At 36.8% G+C, this 18,170-nt stretch overlaps 1 protein-coding gene across 1 annotated transcript; it reads right to left on the reverse strand.

Moving 5' to 3' along the window:
* Positions 1-1,930: 1,930 nt before the first annotated feature.
* Positions 1,931-6,833, reverse strand: LOC114321421 (transcription factor RF2b). The gene is made up of 4 exons (XM_028268584.2): positions 6,204-6,833; positions 4,528-4,660; positions 3,488-3,572; positions 1,931-2,697 (listed from the first exon to the last, which is right to left on the reverse strand). The coding sequence occupies exons 1-4, from the start codon at positions 6,599-6,601 to the stop codon at positions 2,321-2,323; spliced, it is 993 nt and encodes a 330-aa protein (XP_028124385.1). The 5' UTR covers positions 6,602-6,833; the 3' UTR covers positions 1,931-2,320.
* Between the last annotated feature and the right edge of the window lie 11,337 nt (positions 6,834-18,170).

Below are 18,170 nucleotides of genomic sequence, written 5' to 3' on the forward strand. Positions count from 1 at the left end.
TTACTATTTTATTTCAGTGTTTGATTTTGTTAAATATTTCTGTTCATCAAAATGTAATCTCTAGAATGTGTTAGATTTATGATTTCTTATTCTGTAATATAAAAATAATTAATTATGAATCTGTTTATTTTATTTTATTTATATAATTTGGACAACAATATCTACCCAACATTGGAGTTATTTTGTGTTCTCATTGACTTGAAAAGGTTTTGTATACGAATATGGTATTACGTGACACTACCTTTCACCAATCACAAATGTATATACTTTCTATTTTTCTCCAAACTCCTCACATAAATGTGGTGAATCTTATTGTCAAATCCAATCACAATAATAAAAAGTATCACATAGTATATACCCTATGCGCATATAAAAATTACTCGACCCAACACACACTCTCTCTCAATTCAATGAAACTGGAGATTTTCCAAATCTTTTTCTCTCCCTTTGTTTCTATGTAGGGATGAGCTACTCTGTCTGATCTGAGTTTCAGATGCTAGCCATGTTGGTATTTTTTTGGTTGTAAATTAATAGTTTAAATTTTGTTACACATACTTTCTTTTCTTTTTGTCAAAGATGGTAAAGTCTTTATTAGATAGCAAATCAAACATCAAAACCTTCACCCATTAAAGGGCCCATCAACCACAGGGGGGCTGCCTCCCAAGCACAGTACCCAGCCCCAGAACAACCAAACCGAGCTAAGGCATTTGCCACTTCATTCTGCCTCCGTCGCACAAAGCACACCCGACACTCCCCCGAAGACTCCCCCAGCAAAACCAAATCTCGAACCACCATCGTGATTTCATGGTGCACCTCAATTTTACCATTAACCGTATCGACCACCATCTATGAGTCAGTTCCACAACAACTGTCAAAAAGCCAAACTCACAGGCCAACCGCATAGCATCCCGAGCAGCCATAGCTTTTGCCAATAATGCCGAGCAAACGTGTATAGGTAACTGATCTTCCAAGAATAAAATCACCATTTTCTAGCCACCACACCTGCCCCACCAATGCCATCATTTTTACACAAGGCCCCATCAAAATTGATCTTAATAAGCCTGGCCGCCGCCCATCTCCACAGCCTCTCCACCACTTCAACCTGAGGCCTACTAGTAGCAGACCGCACATTGGCCGTGGCAAATGATGATGCCCAATCCACTGCCCAGCTCCACACCATCTCAGGCGTAGATTTTAGCCCATCAAAAACCAAATCATTCCGACATTTCCAGAATTTCCATAAAATAGATGCTGCTAAGGCTAGGCACCACTCAGCATGAGGAGTATTTTTCCAATTGCCTTCTATCCACAACAACCACTCCCAAAAAGTATGAAAGTGCATGCCCCTAAAATCAATACGCAGAGGAGATGAGTACCAAACTTGGAAAGCAAATGGGCACTCCACAAAGAGATGTAGAATTGTCCCTGAAGCATCAGCACACACCGGACACACAAAGCCAACATCTACTCTGTGCTGTAACAAAGCCGTGCAGACTGGGAGGTCCTCCCGACAAGACTTCCATAAGAATTGTTTAACTTTATTTTGGCAATTAACACCCCACACTAAATCCCAGTAATGCCCACTTTAAGGTGTTCCCAACCCCCAAAAGTGTAAGAGCCCACTTATTTTTTATAATATGGCTTACAAAATAATGCTGATGGGCTTCTATTTTCACCTTCAATTATAGTGCAGAATAGTATTTAAATAATAATTATAATTTACAACCAAAAATAAAGAGCAAAAACAAGTGAAAATGAAGCTGTCCATGTAAGTTAAATTCCAAACAAGAATGTGTAAGCTCTCTGTCGCAGGTAAAATTGAACACAATTTGGTGAAATTGCCACTAGTTACCGCCAACCAAAACAACCATGACAATAAATTAGATCAAAACTTGAACCTATCCAAACATACACACACAAGAGAGAGAGAGAGAGAGAGAGATTTTAACATTGAATAAATTATCATGATACAAAACGAACTTTCAGTTCATCGAAGTACAAAGTCAACCGAGGAACTCCCCCTTCCCATGAAGGTTTAAAATAATATGAACTAAAATAAACAATGAAAAGTGGCATTGTATGAAAGATACAACACTCTCCACCACACAACTTTCTATTCTCACACACAACATATCATCACAGAAAACGGTTTGTGAACTGAACAGACGGAAAAAAAAAATCACTGACCAGTCAAAACTACTTTGAAAGACTTACTACAATCGCAATCAAATTAATAAAAAAATAAATAAATTTGAGAAGAAATGGTACTTTGGGATTCTAAACGTGTGTCAGTCTATGAACAATTTAACTATCCTTTGGATTAAAACGTACTGCTGCTTTCACTGGCAGATATAGAAGGGCCTTCAGACTTCACAAGATGAGAGCCTCTGCCATTGATGTCAAGGCCTTGCAAACGACCGAGGGAATCTTGCTGCAACATCTCAGAAAAGGCCTGTGATGGGGATGCTGCGAACAGAGGATACTGGCGATTTAGCATATTCGACTGGAGGGAATGAAACTGTGGCATTTGCATCTGTTGATGGGGGTCATTAGGTCCTTGTGGTTGTTGGGAATAGAAGGAAGATTGGGTATATGGAAAATGTTGCATTCCGAAATTGTATGTGTCTGATTGGGATGTTATTTCTCCAGTGCCAATTTTGAGCCTTTCCACTTCCTGATTCAATGCTTCATTCAGCGCTGTGTTTGAGGAACAGTTTCATATAGATAATATCTCATTAATGATCTCACTCTCACAGGGTGCAAATTGGGGAGGAAAATACATAAAAAGCAGAAAAACAGATGGGTGAAATCTGTAACGAGATACGAATTTTTAAAGCTAGATATTCTTGGGCAGAAACATTAACACTCCATTTGTTTCGGCTGAAAACATTTCCCAATGGAAAATATGTTTTACAAAAAATTTTCCAGAAATGTTTTTCAAAGAAAAAGTTTTCCTATGATTAGTTTGTCCTTGAAACTATTGTACCTAGTGGTTGTATTTGTGGTGGTGGTGGAGTAGGGCAGAGGTGGTGGTGGATGGCATTGGTAGGACTTTATAGTTTGTAAAACATTTTTCACCTTTTAAAAAGGGAATTTTTTTTTTTTTTTTTTTTTTTTTTTTTTTTCCCCTGTTAAACTATGGAAAAAAATTTACGTTAACTTTCCTTTTCCTTTATACCAAGTGTTAGAAAATGCAGGAAAACATGTTTTCCAAATAATCAGAGCGTAATTTGTTTTGTTGGGGGGGGGGGGGGGGGGGGTGGTGTGGGATACAACATAATCTAATATTTTCATTAGTTCTAGACCACTACACAGAGCAGACAATGTACTGCAGTCCCAGAAACAAGTAAAGATGTCAATTCCAAAGAAAGTAGACGTGTTTACTAATATGCTAATGAAATATTTTGATGAAAGATGTATGGAACACAAGTAAATTAAACATTAGTGTGGAAAAATGATCAAAACCAAGTTCAAAGGTGAAACGTACCATCTTGTAACTGAGCTTGTTGCTCCATAGCTTGTAACCGAAGCTTAAGCTCTGTATTTTCATTACTCAGACCTATTGTATCTCTCTATAAAAAGAGAAAAAAAAAAGGTCATGAACTTTAATATTGCAGTCATAATAATGTAAAAGCAATACGTGATGAAGGAAAGAGAAGTGAAATCTAAAGTTACAATGAAAATTTAATAACTATAGAAGTCATAAAAGATAACTTTACCACAAAGTCACGAAAGATAGGGACCCCATATATGGAGTAAGAGTTGTTAATTAAGTTTAATGTGCTGAAAATCAGAGAGAGAGAGAGACAGAGAGACAGAGAGAGAAAGAAGACTGCATGCTCAAAACTAGAGGAAAAGGAGTGAAGAGGAAAAGGGTGAATTCTAACCTAAATTGGAAAAGTTTATGATGTGAAGGCTTGATTGAGCATTTCACAGTTAAGTGCTTCATAGGAAACATAACTGGGTCCAGATCAAAAGTTAAACATGAGCAGAAAGCATGACTTTTTTCCAGTAGCCTAGGGCAAAGCCACCTAATCAAGCAGCGAGGACAAGTGATCAGAATGAAATATCTTATTTTATTGCACATAACATAATATGCAGAATCAACATTGTTGGCATGAAATATATCAAAAAAGGCTCATGGTTTATACATTCTTATTGCACTCACTTTCATGCAGACTGCATAATCTTTTTAAGCCTCTTAACATGCACCCTAAGAGCACACAAGTTAACCAAATCCACAAAAAAATATGGAGCTATGACTACGAGGTAAAACCAACAAAGTGAAGAACATTTCTGTAAAACAATCAAACAATTACGGCCTCGTTTGGCAATAGGCTGATTTATTTAAAAAACCAAAAAGTCACAGATTTCTTCCCATTCTCTCTACTTTTTGCACATTTTTTTAATAAATTCAAAAGGTCATTCTCAAACACTTTAGTTTTTTTCACCTCATATTTTAGCAAAAAAGCCACTTCCCAAACGAACATGTGACTAAAACCTCATAAAGCAAATTGAAACAATCACCTGGAACAGTGTAAGTTGTGCAGAAAGGGTGGTTGCTTCTGTTTGAAGGGTCTGAACTTTTCTCTCAAGTTCAGTTATATAACGGGCTTTTCTCTCTTTTGAACGAGCAGCAGACTGTCGATTTGCCAAAATTCTGCATACATATCTAAAATATCAGACATAGGAAAAGCAGAATGCCAAAATTCACTAATCAATCAAATTATTGAAATCATTAACAATAATTTCCATATCAGCCACAAAGAATTAGAACGGGAATTTCTTCTCATCCAACTTCAAAGTTCCAAACCATTCTCAAAACAAAAAATATGGTACACTCACGTTCTTTTAAACATGCAAATAAAAAACATAAAGGAGATTGACTCCGGCAACCAATAGAAGGTTGCATAGACTGCATTTGAAGTGTCTGCGATTCCTAGTTGTTGAATTATTTGATCTAGACAATTATTATGAATAGTCTATGGTGCGCACTCCTATGGTTCGCACCTTCAAAAGTTACTAATTAATGGTGTGGTCAAATGTGGTTGGTTTTTGACACATTGTGGTTGCCAACCTATTACCCTCAAGTCCTTCAAAGGTTAGAGGGGTAGATTCAGTATAGACCAAACTTTTGGCATAATTTGCACACAGTGGTGGCTGCCTTCAAATTTGAACCCATAATCTCAAGGTCCAAAAGACTTGTGTTGCATTCGAAGTTAGTACTCCTACACCTAATGAATCCCCAAGTCTAATCCTAGATCTTATCCTAGCTATCTAAGTACCTAAATTTAATCCTAAATTCCAAGGATAATTTGACAAGGGCTGGGTGTCTTTGATGATTTGTTGTGCTCTTGTTCTCTTTTTCTGACTTCATATTTATGCTCTTTCATATGTAACTACCTCAAAATAATTGCATTGAATAACTGCCTTTAACCATTCGACAATCCCCTTAATCTTCTACATGCTTTGTTTTGTGCTTTATGCTTTTTGTATCTGATCTCATGCGATGGTAACACCTGTCAGGTTCATAGATTTCCTCACATGACTCCATTTCTTTATCATGCAAACCATGTGTCGACCATTAATTAGCATGTTTTAAAAGGTGGTCAACACAACCAAATGTTGCTTGTCGTAACCTGACATATTTACTACACAATGCGATCAGTGACCACATTGCTCGACCACATTCAATTATAACTGTTGCACATGCCCACACTAAAGAATTTCCTCAATTTTAAACAAGTAGTTATCACAAATCAATGGAAGGGGATGGTTAATCATCCAAAGCGTAAAAACATTGCAAGGATTCAAATTATATGACACAAAGGAACCCCTTTGCCAGGTGTTGAGCATATTGTCAATTGAAAGAATGAACACGGTCCCCCCAATTGGATCAATCTAGTTGCACTTTACTGAAAGTAACATACAATACCCAATGTGTATATCTCTAGGCTAGCAAAAGTGGAACTAAGAATGAAAACAATAACCAAATTGACCCTGAAACATATTCACTATCAAAAGAGAAGTATAGAGCACATCCATTGAAGTCAAATACAGCAGCATTGTAGATCAAATTCTCAATTCCAAGCTACAAATCACTAAAAACTTTTTAAAAGGCCATGATTTGACTTCATAGATTCACAAATTTCCAGTAACAGAACTTGTTTGAAAACTCAAGGAAAGTTGTAGAGTAAAGTTACCTCTTGGCTCGCTTGGGATCAAGCGTCCACAACTCTGCAAGTTTATCAGGAGCCATTGCTTTCTTTGCTTCTATAGTCTCGCCAGGAAGAATCGAACTGTCAACTGAATTACTATGTCGATGTCGAGGCCTCACATTCTTCTCTCCGGATACTCCGCCACTGGCGGCATTGTCGATCGGGAAATCGGCGGCGTTGCATCCGAGCTTCTCAATGTCCATGTAAGTGCAGAAGAGATCGTCCTCGGATCCGATCTCGTCGAAACTCCCCGAGGGAGCGTCGACGAGATCTAGGTCGTCCGGCAGCCGGAAGTTCATCTCCGAGTGGGCACGCCGGTGGTGAGCCGGCCTCAAGGAGGCGGAGGGGCCACAATTAGGGTTTGAATTCGATGGATCTTGCATTTTGATGACCCCCTTTGTCTCTCTCTCTAGCTCTCGCTCACTTTCTCTCTGTAAAATGTGACTCTGTGTCTGTGGCTGTGTCTCTGTTCTTCGTTTTGATGAGTCTTTTTTGTTCAATCCGAGTCACATGGAAATGTTGTGAGAGGGAGGGGGAAAATTTTGAGCGTGGACTGACTATCTTTTGGAAGGGTTTTTGTGTAATTAAAAATAAAAATAAAAAATAGCAAATTACACAACCCTCCCTCAACAATTGTCTATAAATTACAGATGACTTATTAAGTGCTGTTAAATTACACTGACGTCTATGGCATTTGAGTTACATTTCACTGAACCCCTCGCCATTAAGGATATTATGCTTGGGTAATTTTACTTGTACCACCATTCTACCTCCCCAAAATTTTCAAAAAAAAATTTATTCAATATGTTTGGTTTGAATTTTTTAGATTAATTTTTTGAAATATTTTTTAGATTTTTGAAAATTAAGTTTTTTAGTTTTCGTATTTTTTTTTTATTTTTAGTGAATATTTTAAAATTTTAAATATTTTTTTGCTTTTTCAGATGCACCTTACTTATATATATCTAAAAAATTAAAAATTTATAAAAAAATATTTCAAAAAATTAATAAATATATAAAAATATAAAAAATGTACTGAATTCGTATATTCTTTTTTATATTTTTGGTCTTTAGTGAATTTTTTTTACAATTTTTTTACTTTTAGGGTGTATTTGTGTTAGGTGTTTCTAAAAAGTAAAAAAAAAAATTACTTAAAATATTAAAAAAATTCAATAAAAATAAAAAAACACAAAATAAAAAAATAAAATTTTTTGAAAAGTATTTTTAAAAAAATGAAACCAAGCAAGCTGATTATAATTTTCATCCTAACTAAAATTATTAAAAAAACCAACCTCCTTTAAAATACAAACCTTAATTTCTCATTTCAACTACCATTTTTCAACTCATTTCATCGGACCACCATTGTTGCCACTTATCACCGCTCGCCTAGGCCTCCACTAGTCACCGCCCACTCCGCTTCCATCTAAGTCCTTTCTTTCTTTTCTCCTCTCCATCCATCTATGCCACCAACGACCTGGTTCAGATTTGGTAACCTTCTCATCCTACTCAACCATGATCTACTTTCTCCCTTACTAAACCCACATTTCCTTCTTTTTTTCATCTTCTTCTAAACTTTCGTTGCTAAAAACCCTAGATCATCATCACTACCGCAACCCCCAAATCAGCTGTAAAAAAGAAAAAGAAGATCGACAGAGATAAAGGTAAACGGGAGTGTTAGTAATATAATATAATACCTAAATATAGTGCAACTTTCGGTTAATATAATATGTAATACAGTGTATTGCTTTTGGATTGTTTTCGGCTCTTTTCATCATGAGCCATCATTGTCCATTGTCTGTAAAGATTGTATCTTCTCCTATATAAGGAGCCCCTCACCATTTGTAATATAACATTCACAACATCAATCATAATACATACAATTTATTCTCTCTCTATCAATTTATCTTACATGGTATCAGAGCTAGGTTAACAACTCAGTAATTCCGCTTCACCGGCGGGCGGCAACCTCGCCTTGGCCGCCCGCCGGACAAACCCAAATTTCCCTAATTTCTTCTTCAATCGCAGATTCTTCAACAACACTTCACCACCGCAGCACCAGATCCGATCACAACCGTTGGATCCCACTTTTCCTCTCATCAATCCAAACCCTTCTCTGGACTCTTTTATGGACCCTCGGATTACCTTTCTTTGTGCTATCATACTCTTCTCTCCCTCGGTGCATGGAGGAGCATTCTTGAGCTGAGCCAAAACAAAAAAAAATATCAACTTTCTCTCCAGCTCTTTTGGTTTACAAACTCAAGGACCTGGGCTGATTACTCCGGCAAACACACAGAGCTTCCTACACGCTGCCACAAACAGAGCTTCATACACACGTATCACACCCACGGGTAGCACCTTCACATCCAGCAAAGGCATACACAACACACACAAGAGACATGCACACACAGACACCATTCACACAAGGCACACTCACACCACCCTTGATCTGAGCATACCACACAACTCACTCTACTCTCATACACACACACGCCACCAACTTCGTCTTTTCACTCACGGCAAGCCCATGCACACGGGCACACACCCAGCACACACACACCATTGACACAGACCACACACTCACACAATGCATGCACACGGCAGCCATACACATAAAGCTTCATACACACACACACACACACACACACACACACACACACACACACACACACACACACACACACACACACACACGCACTGATACACACACACACAACACACCTCTCACACATGCACTCTCTCTCCATGCATGACAAAGATACACAGCAGTAACAGCTGAAACCAATCTCCCTCTCTCTGCCACGAGCGTGAGAAAAAGAACCAAGGACCATCACCGCTGCGGCTGCACCACCTTGCACACCGTCGGCCCATGCGACAGTCAGCCAATACGCAGCTCACACAGCTCGCACAGCTTGCTTCGTGTTCACCACCTTTAGCCTCATCACCGCCGCCGCTATGGCAGCCGCCTCTGTCGTCTTCCGCCACCATATGTTTGTGCTGAAACTTTCAAAGCAGCCTCTCTTTGCTCTTGATTCTGTGATCATTGCCGATAAGAACACTGAAAAGTCCAAAATCCACCTCTAGCACACTCTTTCACACCTTTATGCAAACCCAGCTGTAGCACAATCTTTCACACCATTATAATATATTATCATACGCCATACCACCCCACCTGGTGCAGTGTGAATTGTTTGAGTATTCAACTACTCAGAGGCTTTCTCTCTCTCACTTTAAACCCTCTCTTTTCCTTTCCTTTTTATTTTAATATTGACATCCCTACATTTTGTCTTTCAAATAAAGCAAGTGTATGCCTCTACCAAAAAAAAAAAAAAAAAAAAACAACAACCATCCTCATAATCCCTCTATAATATATTCCATCTCTCTGTCATTATTGTTTGGCCACCCACCGAATTGCCCATGACCATCTAATATATATATATATATATATATAATATACTATAATAGATTGTATTCTTCATCACCATACTCATCCTTTCATCAACCCCTTATTTTATTCATATCAGGGCTTCACCCCGCTCACCATTCTACACCAAAAAAATAAATAAATAAATAAAAAATACAAACATACAAAAATATTTTGCTCCACTTTATCAATCCCTTTGTTTCAACCTCAAATAGGTTTCTATCTTCACACCTATTTGAGTTTGAGGGGGGTTATACATATATCATGGTAAGCATGGTTACACACCATGCGAACCACTCAAGCTGGTGAGCATGGTTATACACCATGGGAACCACTCAAGCCACCTTATGGCGCACTCCCTAAGTCGCCCCCTTGGTGCACCACCACAATCTTCTACATCGGTCCGGCATGACCCCGTAAACTGTCCCGACAACGGTCCGGCATGACCCCGTAAACTGTCCCGACATTGATTCCGGTCAGCTTCTACATCAGTCCGGCATGACCCCGTAAACTGTCCCGACATTGATTCCGGTCAGCTTCTACAACGGTCCGGCATGACCCCGTAAACTGTCCCGACATTGATTCCGGTTAGCTTCTACATCGGTCCGGCATGACCTCGTAAACTGTCCAGACATTAGCTCCTACAACGGTCTAACACGACCAGACAGTGTCTCCTATCCTATTTTTATTTTATTTTTACGTTTTGTTACTCTCTTCAAACTCAAGTTGGTTAGTTCCTATCCTCCTTGAGTTTGAGGGGGGCTGTTAGTAATATAATATAATACCTAAATATAGTGCAACTTTCGGTTAATATAATATGTAATACAGTGCATTGCTTTTGGATTGTTTTCGGCTCTTTTCATCATGAGCCATCATTGTCCATTGTCTATAAAGATTGTATCTTCTCCTATATAAGGAGCCCCTCACCATTTGTAATATAACATTCACAACATCAATCATAATACATACAATTTATTCTCTCTCTATCAATTTATCTTACAGGGAGAATGAAATGTGACTGGTAGTGGTGGCGAAAGAGAGAGAGAGAGAGAGAGGAGGGGTCGTAAGGATGAAGTTTACGAAGGTAAAGATCTGGAAAGTAGATCGCAATGATGTGGTTAAGATGATGGTGGTCATGTTGATTGAAGGGCTATGAATGTGGTGACAGTGGCGACCGATGATGGCTATGGTAGAAAGAATGAGAGAAAAGTGAAGGAGAGAGAAGAGATGAAAATGGATGTAAGGAGATATGGGGTTGAAAAGGAAGTTAAATTGGTATATTGAACTCAAGGGGTTGTAGCATTGTGATAAGGTTTTGGGGTTTAAGCCCCAAGGTCACAAGTTCAATTTTTTTCTTGGACCAATCTCCTGAGCGAAGCACTGTTGGTTAGGAGGTTGGACCTCAAGGATGCCTAATCAGCTACTTGGTGTGGGTTTAATGCTCCCCCACTGTGCGAGTCCTGACTTAATCGAAACTTGCATTGGGAGGTCAGGACAAGCTTCCACGTTATAGTCTCTTACTCAGAACGGACAACAGGACACCCTGGTGATCTCCTCATAGGGCGCTGTCTTGGACCTGCGGGAGGGTGAGAGGATTTTCCTGTAACAAAAAAAATAAAAAATAAAAAAAAATTAGTATATTGAAAAGTGTAAAGAGAGGAGTAAAAATTTGATTGATTATAACAAGAAAATGGATGTGAGGAGATCAAATTGTGGTCCAAGTAAAATTACCCGTTATGAATTCATCAATTTAAGAATTGATATTTTTTTTTTTTTTTTTTTTTTTTTGCCCTTTTGCCCTTAATATAGTATGTTAAAGAAATGGGTCAACCCAACAAGCAACATGTGTTGCTCTTTATTATTTACATTTTTATATGTTATCTCTCATCTATACTACTATATAATGAACAAATTCACTTTTTATGATTCCAAAAAAATTCATAACAATATTATATATATTTTTTAAATATTTATTTTTCCTATTATTTATTTTCATTATTGGAGAATTTAATTTCAATTTTGTATGTCATGGTGTGCACTATATTAGAGTATGTATTATGGCTCTATCTTGCTTGGTTTGAGTTCAGGTTCATTTGATTTATTTGTTTTGGGTGAATCATTGGAAGGCAATGGTGGTTGGGTTGAAAATAGTAAAAATGCCAGTGTTGAGAGGAGGTGGGGGTGAGGTGAGTAGAGGTGGGGTGGGTAGGGTGGGAAATGGTGGTTGTAAGGATGATAAGAAATTTTTTCATTTTTTTATATTTTAAACTTCTTAAATTTCGGCTTTATGAACTTTGATAATGGTAGGTGGCGTTCAAGGTAAAGAGTATTGCAATTGGTAGAAGTGAAAGGATGGAGAGAAAGTGAAGGTTGGTAGTTATAAAGTAAGAGTGCTGATGAGGAGTAGTAGTGCAAGGAATCCGGATCCTCGGTCGCCATCCCCTGTAGCGTTTCCCTGTCGCCCCCAAAACGACGTCGTTTTGGGGGCAAATTTTCCAAAAAAAAAAACGCAGAGAAGAGGAAGAGGAAGAGGGAGAGGGAGAGGGAGAGGAAGGAGAGGAAGAGGGAGAGGGAGGGGGCCTTACATACAGGGTCGGAGGAGGAGGAGGCGGAGGCGACGGCGCGGAGGCGATGGCGCGGTCGCAGGTGCTGCGACGAGGTGGGACGGCGGCTGTGACGGTTGCGACGGCGGCGAGGGAGGAGGACGGCGAGCTCACAGCCTCCCCCTGTATGTAAGGCCCCCTCCCTCTCCCTCTTCCTCTCCTTCCTCTCCTTCCTCCCTCTCCCTCTCCCTCTTCCTCTTCCTCTTCTCTGCGTTTTTTTTTTTTGGAAAATTTGCCCCCAAAACGACGTCGTTTTGGGGGCGACAGGGGAACGCTACAGGGAATGGCGACCGAGGATCCGGATTCGTAGTGCAAGGGGTGGAAATGATTGTGAGACAAAGGTGGTAGGTGGGCTAGCAATGGATGCAAATGGTGTTGAAGAAAGGGTTATTTTAGTCATTTTATTATGCATGTTACCTCCACTAACATTTTAAGCCCATCAAGGGAGGTTGTATAATTTTCCAATACTAAAAAACTTGGCCATTTGTTGTTAGGAAGATGAGCATAATTTGCTCAAACAAAAATGTCAAGTCTCTCAGAAATTTAATAGAATGCTCATTAAGGGTTAATTACACTTCTCATTTTCATAGTTTGACTTAAATTTTATGAGTAGTTGTGAATTTTAATTGTAAGGGAGACAGGGTTATTTTAGTCATTTTATTATGCATGTTAACCCCACTACTAACTTAGGGCTATTTATTGTTAGAAAGGTGAGTATAATTTGCTCAAACAAAAATGTTGAGTACAAGAAATTTCATTGAATGCTCATTATTTAAGGGTTAATTATACCTTTTATTTTTATGATTTGACTTACATTTTATGGCTTCTTTTGGGAAGCCATGGTTTGGGCTTTTTTTGGCTATTTTAGCCACAAAAAACAAAATAGGCTATTTTAGCCATAACAAACAAAATATCACATCCAACCCATAATCATTACATTCTTCTCTCACAAAAAAACTCAAAAAAGCCAAAAAGTCAAAAAGTCAAAAAGCCCTTCCCAAACCAAGTTTTTAAGCCCAGGCTAAAATAGCCAAAAAAGTCAAAAAACCAAAAAGCCAACCCACTTCCCAAACGGAGGCTATGAGTAGTTGCAAATTTCAATTGTAAGGGCGCTCGCAATAGAGTATTAGATAGTGTCATTTTTCTCATAGAGGAGGCTTCGACAAACAAGATCTAGGGCGCGGCCCAAACCCGACATACACAAGTAGTTTTAGAACCTACATTTTGAAAAATTCTATTAAGTTATCAATTTTGTTTTTATAGTTTTAATTTAAATAATTTGATCTCTATATTTTAAATATAATTTTAATTTGGTCATTCTTATATATACACTTTAAAAAATTGATAAGTGTTGAAAATATTTTAATTTTAACCTCAAATTTGAATGGAATGACCAAATTGAAATTTAATTTAAAATGTAGAAACTAAATTATTCATTTTTAATTAATAAGAATCAAAGTAAAACTTGAGTCAAACTATAAAGATTTGATTATAATATAATTTAAATTTTGTGAGATGTATGTCACATCTAATATGAATCCGAATATCACATTTTATAAAATAATAATACTACAAATCCATCAAAAATTATTTAAAATTATCATCTCATAGTTCAAATTTATTTTACTTATAAACTCACACTATACAAATTTAATTTTTAGTATACAATAATCCACCTAGAAAAATCTAAATAGTTTAGTTTGGGTTAACAGACTTTTTCTTTACAAAACTCAACACTTTTCAAAACTTGTTTTTTTATTGGTACATAACATTGCTGACATGGAATACCGTAGAGATAAAAATAAAAGGGAAATTACTCGTCATCAGTGGTAATTTAAAGAAATTATTACGTAGGTATGAGAAAGTTTATAATTTTAATTATTAATATTGATAAAATTTATTATTAATTTGTATTAAATTCTATACTGATCCGAAATTCTCTCAAAAATTGATTTATTAGCAGCAAAAAAATTCATATAGTATAATTAGAACAAGAATTAATTTAGTATATAGGCTTCGTTTGGAAATAAGCTATTTTAATAATTTTTTGGCTAAAATATGAGGTAAAAAAAATTAGTATATTTGAAATGATTTTTTAATTTTTTACGAAAAGATGTGCAAAAAATAAACAAAAAAAAAAATCTTTAATTTTTTTATATAAATTATAGACTTTTTAATTTTTTTAATAATTTTTTAACTTTTAAGCTAAAATAACGAGGCCATAGTACGTTGCTAAATCCAAATGAGGCAAATGACCAAGACCGAAAAGTGAGGGAGAGCGGCAAGCCGTGTACAGCAACGATTATTTGCTACGTCTTTTTTTCTTTTCTTTTTTTTCTCTCTTCATTTTTATATTTCATTTTTTAAAGTAAAACAATGAAAGATTTAAAAATTGTTGGAAAATGGTTTATTATAGGTATATTTTTTAGCCCAATTTGTGTAGGCCCCAAACGTCTTTTTGGGGTGGGTCCGAAGAGGTGAAGTATTCCTTGCTGCGTGGCAAGTTACACGGTGAAGACGGAATGTTAAAACCATTTATGAGTGAATGGGAAGTTGACGTCGTTTTCGTGTTTAATATTAATTTTTATTTAGATAAAATTCATTTGAATTTTTTCAATAAAAATTATTGTGAGAATTTAATTTAATTCTAATTTTAAATTTTTAGATTCCTAAGTGGTTTCCTAAAGGTTTGTACATTTTCATTTATTTATTAAACTATTCAATTTGTTTAATATATATATATATATATATTCAAAATAGTTTATGTAATAAATTTGGAACAGTTGCTCTAACGGACAATTGGTTATCACTAACAGGCAAAAACCTCCATTCAATTAATGAGTGCATTGTTTAAGTTTGGTGTGCACCTTTTCACTTAAACAGTGGTACCTGTTCGGATCAATTTTGGTTGCCTATAAATACAAACTTTTTCAGCAGTTTTGGAGATCCGGAAATTAGTGATAATTTGTTCCTTTTTGTTTGTCCAGATTTTATCTTACATTTTAATCTTCATTCTAGTTTAGGAAAAAATAAAACAGAATTTAGAACACAAGGTTTGGTTCGCCGAACAAATTTATTTGAAGTGCTTCTATAAATTTGTGAAGATCATTGTATCCTGGGAGATAGACGCCATTCAACCGTAAGCACCGTAGCGGGGCGAATCTGTCTTAAGGACAGAGTGTCACACACTCGACTTGGTCTTAAGTTATTTATTCGGTTCAACGAAATAAATTCGGTATGTTATTTATTTATTTTGTTTGAATTATTTCAAGTTATTTTATATACACAGAAGATTGGTTATGCCAAGAATAGTAGTGCATATCGGTTTTTTATTCATAAATCAGAACATTCAGAAATGCATGTAAATACTATTATTGAATCTCGAAATGCATCATTCTTTGAACATGTATTTCCGAATAAGATTGGACAAAAGACTAGTAATAAGAAAAGATCTTTTGATGCTATTACTAGTAATGATTAAGAACATGATCAAGAACAAGAGTTAGATCAAAATGAAGAAGAGGAACCTAGGCATAGTAAACGTGCTAGAACCTCAAAATCTTTTGGTCCAGATTTTCTAACATATATGGTAGAAAATGAGCCTTTAACTTTTAAAGAGGCTATGTCTAGTCCTGAAGCTCCTTTATGGAAAGAAGCTGTCAACAGTGAAGTTGAATCCATCTTACAAAATCACACTTGGGAATTAGTGGACTTACCACCAGGTTGTAAACCTCTTGGATATAAGTGAATTTTCAAAAGGAAAATGAAAGCGGATGGATCAATTGACAAATACAAGGCAAGACTTGTAGTCAAAGGATTTAAACAAAAAGAAGGTCTTGATTACTTTGACACATACTCACCGGTTACTAGAATAACATCCATTAGAATGTTAATTGCCATTGCATCTCTATACAATCTAGAAATTCATCAAATGGATGTTAAAACCGCTTTCTTAAATGGTGAGTTAAATGAAGAAATTTACACGGAACAACCAGAAGGGTTTTCTGTTCCAGGGAAAGAAAAGAAAGTGTGTAAATTGGTTAAATCATTATATGGTTTAAAACAAGCGCCAAAGCAATGACATGAGAAATTTGACAAGGCAATGATGTCAAATGGATTTAAAATTAATGAGTGTGACAAATGTGTTTACATTAAAAACACAGACAAAGGTTATGTTATTGTATGTCTCTATGTAGATGATATGCTCATCATTGGTAGTAATAATGATATGATTAAAACTACTAAGAAAATGTTGAATAAACATTTTGACATGAAGGACATGGGCATTGTTGATGTAATTCTTGGTATGAAAATTACCAAAACATCAGAAGGATATGGTTTGTCACAATCTCATTACATTGAGAAAATACTTGACAAATTCAGCAAAGATGATGATCATCTTGCTAGAACTCCTGTAGATGTTAATTTATATCTTTCTAAGAATATACAGGAAAGTATTTTTCAATTAGAGTATGCCCAAATTATTGGAAGCTTAATGTACTTGATGAACTGCACTCGCCCAGATATAGCTTATGCAGTAAGTAAATTAAGTAGATATACGAGTAATCCGGGAGTAGAACACTGGAAAGCAATAATAAGGGTTCTAAGATATCTCCGATTTACTCGTAACATTGGGCTTAACTATACTAGATATCCAGCAGTACTTGAAGGATACTGTGATGCAAATTGGATATCGAATACAAGAGACTCAAAGTCCACCAGTGGGTATGTCTTTACTCTTGGTGGGGCAGCTGTATCTTGGAAATCTTCCAAACAGACTTGTATTGCTAGGTCTACTATGGAATCTGAATTCATAGCTTTAGACAAAGCTGGGGAAGAGGCAAAATGGCTTCGCCACTTCCTTGAAGATATTCCAATATGGCCAAAACCGGCGCCTGCTATATGCATACATTGCGATAGTCAATCTGCAATAGGTAGAGCACAGAGTCATATGTATAACGGTAAGTCACGACACATTCGTCGTCGACATAATACCGTAAGACAACTACTCTCTAATGGAATTATTTCCATAGAATATGTTAAGTCTAAAGACAACGTAGCGGATCCACTAACCAAAGGGTTAGCAAGAGAGTTAGTTGAAAGTTCATCGAGGGGAATGGGACTTAAGCTTATTAAAGAAGAGTTACCACAACGGCAACCCAACCTAGTTGACTGGAGATCCCAAGATCTAGGTTCAAAGGGACAACCGAGTTGTGATTGACTCAGAAGGATCACTGTGGAGTCCAACTCCTACCCATTTCTATGATGAAATAAGTGATGTCTGCAGCGATTTAGGTTAAGTAATACTTTTAATGATTCTTATATCTAGGTAAACCTAGTGGAGTATGGCAGGATACTTTTCATAAGAATCACCTATGTGAGTGTGAACTAGGCCGGTTCTATAAGATTTGTAAAGGGCTACAAGTCTTAGAGCACTCATGAAGACCAGGTTGTTCAGGGCCAAAATGAACACAATAGTGAGAACTAACTGTGTCTGGGGATAATCTGTGTGAGTTCTATTGTCTTGGTTTACACAAACGGCTGAACAGTTCAAGACATCATGTTCACTAGTTAGCTAGTAAATCCGATAGTGTTTCACAAGGGAAGGTTCAAAGCCAAAAACTACCTATCCTTTGCAGAATATTTCCAATTTCTATACTCTCTGTTATTAGATCATGTTGTTACATTTTCTCTCCGTCAAATTCCATTCATGTGGGGGATTGTTGGAAAATGGTTTATTATAGGCATATTTTTTAGCCCAATTTGTGTGGGCCCCAAACGTCTTTTTGGGGTGGGTCCGAAGAGGTGACGTGTTCCTTGCTGCGTGGCAAGTTACACGGTGAAGACGGAATGTTAAAACCATTTATGAGTGAATGGGAAGTTGACGTCATTTTCGTGTTTAACATTAATTTTTATTTAGATAAAATTCAT

Source organism: Camellia sinensis, chromosome 1 (genome assembly GCF_055761805.1).
Source record: "Camellia sinensis isolate YWXY chromosome 1, ASM5576180v1, whole genome shotgun sequence".
NCBI lineage: Eukaryota > Viridiplantae > Streptophyta > Magnoliopsida > Ericales > Theaceae > Camellia > Camellia sinensis.